General features: G+C 43.7%; 1 protein-coding gene across 1 annotated transcript; it reads left to right on the top strand.

The window, feature by feature from the left end:
* The first annotated feature begins 1,960 nt into the window (after positions 1 to 1,960).
* LOC125509253 (uncharacterized) lies at positions 1,961 to 3,419 on the top strand. Its single transcript, XM_048674185.2, has 5 exons — positions 1,961 to 2,236; positions 2,329 to 2,373; positions 2,471 to 2,558; positions 2,757 to 2,838; positions 2,947 to 3,419. The coding sequence occupies exons 1-5, from the start codon at positions 2,116 to 2,118 to the stop codon at positions 3,142 to 3,144; spliced, it is 534 nt and encodes a 177-aa protein (XP_048530142.1). The 5' UTR covers positions 1,961 to 2,115; the 3' UTR covers positions 3,145 to 3,419.
* Positions 3,420 to 8,796: the final 5,377 nt, after the last annotated feature.

The following is an 8,796-nucleotide window of genomic DNA, read 5'->3' as shown; positions in this document are numbered from 1 at the left end:
AGAAAGCCGAGTATAAAAATTTTGAATAATAATTTCTCTTGAGAGCTCATGATTGGGGCATGAATATAACATTGACTTAAGCCTCCCCCAAGCTTGAACGATACTTTCTCCTTGACGAGGCCAAAAATTATATATATAATTCCGATCACGATGAACCAGATGCATAGGATAAAACTTCTGATGAAATTCCAATTTCAATCGGTTGTAGTTCCATGATCCAATATCATTCAATAGCCTATACCATGTCAATGCCTTTCCCTTCAAAGATAAAGGGAATACCTTCTTCTTGACAACATCATCGGGGATATCTGCAAACTTAAATAATCCACAAACTTCATCCACATATATTAGGTGCATATCGGGATGTAATGTTTCATCTCCTGCATAAGAATTAGCTAGCAGTTTCTCTTTCATACCCGAAGGAATTACATAATAAATATTTTCAGTAGGTGCAGTAGGTTGAGGCGCGAGTTTCAGTTGGCACCTACTCCAGATCCAGATGCTCTCTTCGCGAAGGAACTTTGTGACTTGCTCACTAGCGTGGAGGTTGCTTGACCTGGTTTGGTCAGCTTGATTGCTTGCCCCCTGGCGGGGACACCAATAAGGGACAAACAGAAGGTAGGCAAAGGTACGCAAGGCGTCTCTGGTTGCTTGATGGATGATCTTCGGTCTCTCGGTCTGTCCTCTTGGATTGGGAGGTGCACGATGTCTTGTATCGAGGTGTTCTTGTCAGGATTCACTTGGCGTAGTAGCAGTGTCGGCGTTTGTGGATATTGTGCATTCGAAGAGTTTCACAAGGGCCGACTGTGCGGTTGTCAGGTTTGTTGCCATATGAGTGGTTAATACGTCGTCCGTTTTGTGTAGGTTTTCCTTAAATTAACTGGGCAATTCCCTTCTCGGTTTAAAAAAAAATCTCTATTTCAAAGACAAAGTTGGGTCAGCGACCATATGTCCACCAGTGCATACGTTAGCATCGCAGCAGCTCACCTATAACTGCAGAGAAAATCAAATCCCGCCGGGGCAAACTGAAGTGCACGAGATCTTTACAGAAGTAGAAAAATCCAGCTAGCTTCGGCACATGATATTTCGTTAAGATTAGTCCACTTAATGAGTAATGACAATGATGAAGGCATGATTATCTTTGTTGATGGATGATGAGCAGGGCAGCGAGAAGACTACACATCTCATCTTTCTGCCAAATCATTGCAGCTCCGTTCTGCCAGAGATGTACGTGGAGCCCTTTGCACAGCGTCCACGGAACACATCCGGGAGATCTTTAAACTAATCGTCAGTAGTTTAATGGCGATAGATATATACTAATAGATATATATATATATAGATTCATCGTCCATAAAGAAGAAGAAGGGGACAGATTAGGCCGACGCACGAAGGAATCCGCCCTGATCCCCAGCGGTGCAAACGTGCGCACGTCTCTCGCCGGATAAACATATCTAGCTAGCTATGCATCTCACCTCCCATCCGGGCAGCTAGGTCCCCTCCAAGTCGCTGTCCGTCCCCGTCGTCGTGCCCGCGATATCGCCGTCGCCGGCCAGAAAGAAACCATTTCGTGATCTCGAAGTTAAACTCCGCGACACGCCTCGTCCATTTCGCTGCCCATCCACGCACGAACACGACGCGCCGGCCGGTGTCATCTATCGGCCGTCGACTGCAAACCACCGCGCCTGTCGCGTGTCCATCTGTACTTGTGTTTGTACGTCTGAATGGATCTTCAGAGTGCCTGCCAGCCACCACGAACGGCTCGGGCCGCCTCCCTGCCAAGCGTACGATATCCGGCCGTTTTGTGACCCGTGGTGGCCGACCTGTGAAAGATCAATCGTGCACGCGGGCAAGTGACGTCTGCTGTGAAAAACACAGCAGCCGGGACATAAAAGAGCGATAGAAGGCGCGCCACCTAATCTGGACCAATCAATCTGTACACTACATCCAGCCAACCTCGCCCGTTAAAGTGGTTGATCGATGTGCATATATACTCTTGCGTTGGCTTTAGTTTGCCAGCCACCACGTCCGACCAGCACAAACAAGACTGTACTCTGGGCTCCTCTGACTCCGCGTCTTGCTAAAATATCTTGATCGACTCGTTGCGAGGTTGATCAGATGGCGGAGGAAGCGAAGCAGGATGTGGCGCCACCCGCGCCGGAGCCGACCGAGGACGTCGCGGACGAGAAGGCAGCGGTTCCGTCGCCGGAGGAATCCAAGGCCCTGGTTGTCGCCGAGAGTACGTTGATTGATGCATGTTGCATGGTTAGCGGCGGGGAACTACATGGTCAGGTCAGTGGTGCTAACCCTTTTCATGTTTCTCTCCTTCAGATGACGCCGAGAAGCCTGCAGCTACAGGGGGCTCACACGAACGAGGTACTGGGTCTTAATCATCCAAGTCGGGAATCAACCATATATTTGAGCAGTTATAATTAATTGAAAAAACTGATGTGCAACTCTGCCACTTCTTCAGATGCTCTGCTCACGAGGGTCGCGACCGAGAAGAGGATTTCGCTGATCAAGGCATGGGAGGAGAATGAGAAGGCCAAAGCCGAGAACAAGTGAGTCTCCCGTTCTCTCTCAATCTTCACGAGTAACCACCACCAATGATATTCACCGAGATGGCTCCATTTCTATCCGCATTCAGATTTTAACTCCCGTTGCACTCAGAATTCAGATATCAGGTGCTTCATCACCTCGTGTCTCTCATTTAAGCCGTAATTTTTTTATTTTTTTATTTGCTTTCTCGTGTCACGCAGGGCCGTGAAGTTGCTGGCAGACATCACCTCGTGGGAGAACTCCAAGGCCGCGGAACTGGAAGCCGAGCTCAAGAAGATTCAAGTAAGTTTGAGCTCCCACTTACCATAGGCGACGCCATTTAGTACTACGTAGCACGTAAGCTATTACTGATTGGCACGGAACGTTTTGGGGCCACCTACGTACGTGCAGGAGCAGCTGGAGAAGAAGAAGGCGCGCTGCGTGGAGAAGCTCAAGAACAGCGCCGCGACGGTGCACAAAGAGGCGGAGGAGAAGCGTGCCGCGGCGGAGGCACGGCGCGGCGAGGAGATCGTCGCGGCGGAGGAGACCGCCGCCAAGTACCGCGCCAAGGGTGAGGCGCCGAAGAAGCTGCTCTTCGGCAGAGGATAGATAGCCGCGGCTTGGAGACGGTCCTCTTCGCTTCATCTTCAACTCCTCTCTGTTTGACCGTTGCAATGTCTGCTGGCCATTGCATCACTTGTGTATTTATCTTTGGGTGTGATCTTAGTTTGTATGGTATCATCAATTGCGTCGTGGTGTAATTTGTGATTGTTTTGTGGGATACTTGGGTGTACTGTATAAAGATGGAGTAGTCTTTTCGTGCACACAACACCATAACAGTATCTGATACTTGTTGAAAGCAATTAACCCACATTTCAGAATCATTTTTGTGTGTTAAGGGATTCGAAAATAATACTCCCTCCGTCTCAAAATTCTTGTCTTATATTATTCTAGATACGGATGTATCTAATACTTAAACGTGACTTGATACATCTGTATTTAGACAAATCTAAGACAAGAATTTTGAGACGGAGGGAGTAATATTTGTGTTAACAAATTTCTAACTTGATAACATGACATCCTATATAGCTGATTTTCACTAACTCTAATTCTCTCAACATGAAGCTCTCCACATCACCAAATGTGCCACGTCATCATCCACTAACACTATTTTGGTCATCATCCACTAACACTATTTTGTAGCCCATGCATACCCTAATTTAATTATTGCAACTACAATGGTCTAGCATACACACACACACGCTTGCTTCGGAAAATAATATGTTTTGATTTAGGTCATTCCGTTCATACATAAATCATCCAAAATTAACTTTTAAATTTACGCATAAACTCGCGGGGAAATCACCTAGTTGACCAAATGCTACCGTTTGTGGCGTTGTGGCGGCCCTCTTGTAAATCACAACTCTTCTTCTATTTTAACTAGCTTAATGCCCGTGCGTTGTCATGGGATAATAATAAAAAATATAGACATACAAATGTTGCATTCATCACTAATGCACATAAAAATAATCACTTCAGTTAAGAAATTCTTAACTTAATCACATAACATTGACCAAATGTGACTGTTGTGGTAGTCCTCTTGTAACCCATAACTCTATTTCTACCTTAATGTATAGACGCACAGATCTTCTGCGTGTCCAGAGAAAAAGACACTGACCAATAGCTGATAAGGTAACAATGCGAATTTGAAGACATTTATAAGTATGTTTGATACGTCTCAAACATATTTATACTTTTTGATTGTTTTATGTCATGTTTATATCATTTTTGTATAATTTATATTATTTTTTAGGACCAACCTATTAATTCAGCCGTTGATGTCCATTACGCAACTTTATTCTTATAGACACGTGTTGGGCCTCCAAGCGCAGAGTTTTGTAGGACAGTAGCAATTTTCCCTCAAGTGGATGACCTAAGGTTTATCAATCCGTGAGAGGTGTAGGATTAAGATGGTCTCTCTCAAGCAACCATGCAACCAAATACAAGAAATCTCTTGTGTCCCCAACACACCCAATACAATGGCAAATTGTATAGGTGCACTAATTCGGCGAAGAGATGGTGATAAAAGTGTAATATTGATGGTAGAAAAATATTTATATAATCTGAATAAATAAAAACAGCAAGGTAGAAAATAGTAAACGGGCACAAAAACGGTATTGCAATGCTTGAAAATGAGGCCTAGGGTCCGTACTTTCGCTAGTGCAATCTCTCAATGATGCTAATATAATTGGATCATATAACCATCCCTCAATGTGCAACGAAGAATCACTCCAAAGTTCCTATCTAGCGGAGAACATAAGACGGAAGCGTTTGTAGGGTACGAAACCACCTCAAAGCTATTATTTCCGATCAATCTATCCTAGAGTTCATACTAAATAACACGAAGCTATTCTTTCCGATCGATCTAACCAAGAGTTCGTACTAAAATAACACCAAAGCAAATTCAGTTTCATAATATTCAATCCAACACAAAGAATTTCAAAGAGTGCCCCAAGATTTCTACCGGAGAAACAAAGACAAGAACGTGCATCAACCCCTATGCATAGATTACCCCAATGTCACCTCGGGAATCCGCGAGTTGAGTGCCAAAACATATATCAAGTGAATCAATACGATACCCCATTGTCACCACGAGTATTCAATTACAAGACATATATCAAGTGTTCTCAAATCCATAAAATTATTCAATCCGATAACAACGAAATCTCAAAGGGAAAAACTCAATTCATCACAACAAGATAGAGAGGGGAAAACACCATATGATCTGACTATATTAACAAATCCCGCGATACATCAAGATCGTGACATCTCAAGAACACGAGAAAGAGAGAGAGAGAGAGAGAGAGAGAGAGAGAGAGAGATTAAACACATAGCTGCTGGTACAAACCCTTAGCCCCGAGGGTGGACTAGTCCCTCCTCATCATGGTGGCCGCCAGGATGATGAAGATGGCCATCGGTGATGATTCTCCTCTCCGGCAGGGTGCCGAAATGAGTCTAGATTGGTTTTCGGTGGCTATAGAGCCTTGCGGCGGCAGAACTTTTGATCTAGGTTAACCCCGAGGGCTTTCGGAATATTTGTGAATTTATAGGGTAAAGAGGGGGTGCGGGAGGCCACCGAGGTGGGCACAACCCACCTACACCCGCTTGGGGGCCCAGGCGCGCCCTGGTGGGTTGTGCCCCCCTCGGGGCACCCCCCAGGTGCTGCTATGGCCCATTCTGGGTGTTCTGGTCCATAAAAATTCTCCAAAAAGTTTCGCGGTGTTTGGACTCCGTTTGATATTGATTTTCTATGATGTAGAAAACAAGAAAAAAACAACAATTGGCACTGGGCACTGGGTCAACAGATTAGTCCCAAAAAATTATATAAAGTTGTTATAAAATGATTGTAAAACATTCAAGAATGATAATATATTAGCATGGTTACTTCATAAATTATAGATACGTTGGAGACGTATCAGGCGTGGAGTGTTCTTGTTGGTGGAGGGGGAGTAAAAACTTTACCATTCTGTTTGGGAACTGCCTATAATGTATCTAGCATGAAAGATACCGACATCTCTTGGTTGTTATGTTGACAATGAAAACATACCACTGAAAATTAGATCTATCTCTATTTTAAAAGCTCGAGCTCTGGCACCTCTGCAAATTCCTGCTTCCCCCTGTGAAGGGCCTATCTATTTACTTTTATTGCTGAGTCATTTTCCTCTTATAAAAAACACCAGTTAGAGAGCACCAGTGTCATTTGTATGCTTCATTATTAATTTATATTGAATATGAGTGTGACTGGATCTCTTTTGCCATGAATTGTAATGTCTAGTTAGTCCTTGATCTTCAAGGGTGCTCTGCATTTATGTTTTGCGGTCTCGGAAAGGGCTAGCGAGATACCATTTTGTCATATTATATCATGACTGTTTTGAAAAACTGTTGTCATCCGAGATTCATTATTATTGCTCGCTAGTTGATTATGCCATTGATGTGAGTAAATGTGAGACCTAAATGTTATTGCGAATATGGTTAGTTTATAATCTTTGTTGAAACCTTGAATGCTGGATATACAAATTTGCAACAACAAGATCAAACAGAGTTTGTAAAAGTTTTGATTTGTCACTTTCAGTTTGTCAACTGAATTGCCCGAGGACAAGCAATGGGTTAAGCTATGGGGGAGTTGATACGTCTACATCGTATCTACTTTTCCAAACTCTTTTCCCTTGTTTTGGACTCTAACTTACATGATTTGAATGAAACTAACCCGGACTGGCGATGTTTTCAGCGGAATTGCCATGGTGTTATTTTTGTGCAGAAATAGAAGTTCTCGGATTGACCTGAAAATTTATGGAAAATATTTTTGGTATATATAAAAAATATTGGCGAAATAATCAACCAGAGGGGGCCACCTAGAGGCCACAACCCCTGGGGGCGCCCTGCAGGCTTGAGGCCCCCCTGGAGCTCCTCCGACCCAATTCCAACTCTATAAGTACCTATTCATGGAGAAAACAATCAAAGAGAAGGATTCATCGCGTTTTACGACTCATAGCTGCCACTGCCTGCTGTTCATCGGGAGGGCTAATCTGGAGTTCGTTCAGGGCTTCGCAGAGGGTGATTCATCGCCATCATCATCATCACCAACCTTGCTCCATCGCCAATTTCATGATGCGCACCGCCGTGCGTGAGTAATTCCATCGTAGGCTTGCTAGACGGTGATGGGTTGGATGAGATTTATCATGTAATCCAGTTAGTTTTGTTAGGGTTTGATCCCTACTGTCCACTATGTTCTGAGATTGATGTTGCTATGACTTTGCCATGCTTAATACTTGGCATTAGGGTCCGAGTGCCATGATTTCAGATCTAGACCTATCATGTTTTCATGAATATATTTGTGTTCTTGATCCGATCTTGCAAGTTGTAGACACTATTATGAGTTATGATCCGCATACCCCAAGGTGACAGTAATTGGGATTCTTTCCGGTGATTACCGTAGTTTGAGGAGTTCATGTATTCACTAAGTGCTATGATACGTATCCAACGTATCTATAATTTTTTATTGTTCCATGTTGTTATATTATCAATCTTGGATGTTTTATAATCATTTTATATCATTTTTTGGTACCAACCTATTGACATAGTGCCAAGTGCCAGTTGCTATTTTCTCCATGTTTGTTACATCGCAGAAAATCAGTACCAAACAGAGTCCAAACGCAACAAAACTTTACGGAGATTTTTTTGGACCAGAAGGAACATAATGGGCCCTGGATGCGCCTGGGGGTGCTCTGAGGAGAGCACAACCCACCGAGGCACGCTAGGAGGCCCAGGCGCGCCCTAGTGGGTTGTGCCCACCTCAGGTGCCCCCGGGGCCGCCTCTTTGCTCAATAAATACCCAATATTACCAAAACCCTAGGGGAGTCGATGAAATATTCATCCAGCCGTCGCAGAGTCCAGAACCACCAGATCCATTCTAGACACCATCTCGGATGGGGTTCACCACCTCCATTGGTGCCTCTCCGATGATGCGTGAGTAGTTCTTTGTAGACCCTCAGGTCCGTAGTTAGTAGCTAGATGGCTTCATCTCTCTCTCTCTCTTGATTCTCAATACAATGGTCACTTGGAGATCCATAGGATGTAACTCTTTTGTGGTGTGTTTGTTGGGATCAATGAACTTTGAGTTTATGATCAGATCTATCTTTTTATATCCATGAAAGTATTTGAGTTTATTTGATCTCTATTATGCATGATTGCTTATAGCCTCGTATTTCTTCTCCGATATTTGGGTTTTGTTTTGCCAACTTGATCTATTTATCTTGCAATGGGAAGAGGTGCTTTGTAGTGGGTTCGATCTTACGGTGCTTGATACCAGTGAGAGAAGGGGAACCGACACGTATGTATCGTTGCTACTAAGGATAAAATGATGGCATCTATCTCTACATAGATGGATCTTGTCTACATCATGTCATCATTCTTATTGCATTATTCTGTTTCTCCATGAACTCAATACACTAGATGCATGCTGGATAGCAGTCGATGTGTTGAGTAATAGTAGTAGATGCAGGCAGGAGTCGGTCTACTAATCTTGGACGTGATAATGATCATTGCGTGGATATCGTCATGAGTATTTGAAGTTCTATCAATTGCCCAACAGTAATTTGTTCACCCACCGTTTGCTATTTTTCTTGAGAGAAGCCACTAGTGAAACCTATGGGCCTGGGTCTCTTTCTCATATATTTGCCTTTGCGATCTACTTTTCCTTTG

This window comes from Triticum urartu, chromosome 1A (genome assembly GCF_056163025.1).
Source record: "Triticum urartu cultivar PI428250 chromosome 1A, HENAU_Tu73, whole genome shotgun sequence".
Classification (NCBI taxonomy): Eukaryota; Viridiplantae; Streptophyta; class Magnoliopsida; order Poales; family Poaceae; genus Triticum; species Triticum urartu.
Note: the sequence above shows the minus strand (reverse complement) of the source record. Positions and strands in the feature narration are given on the sequence as shown.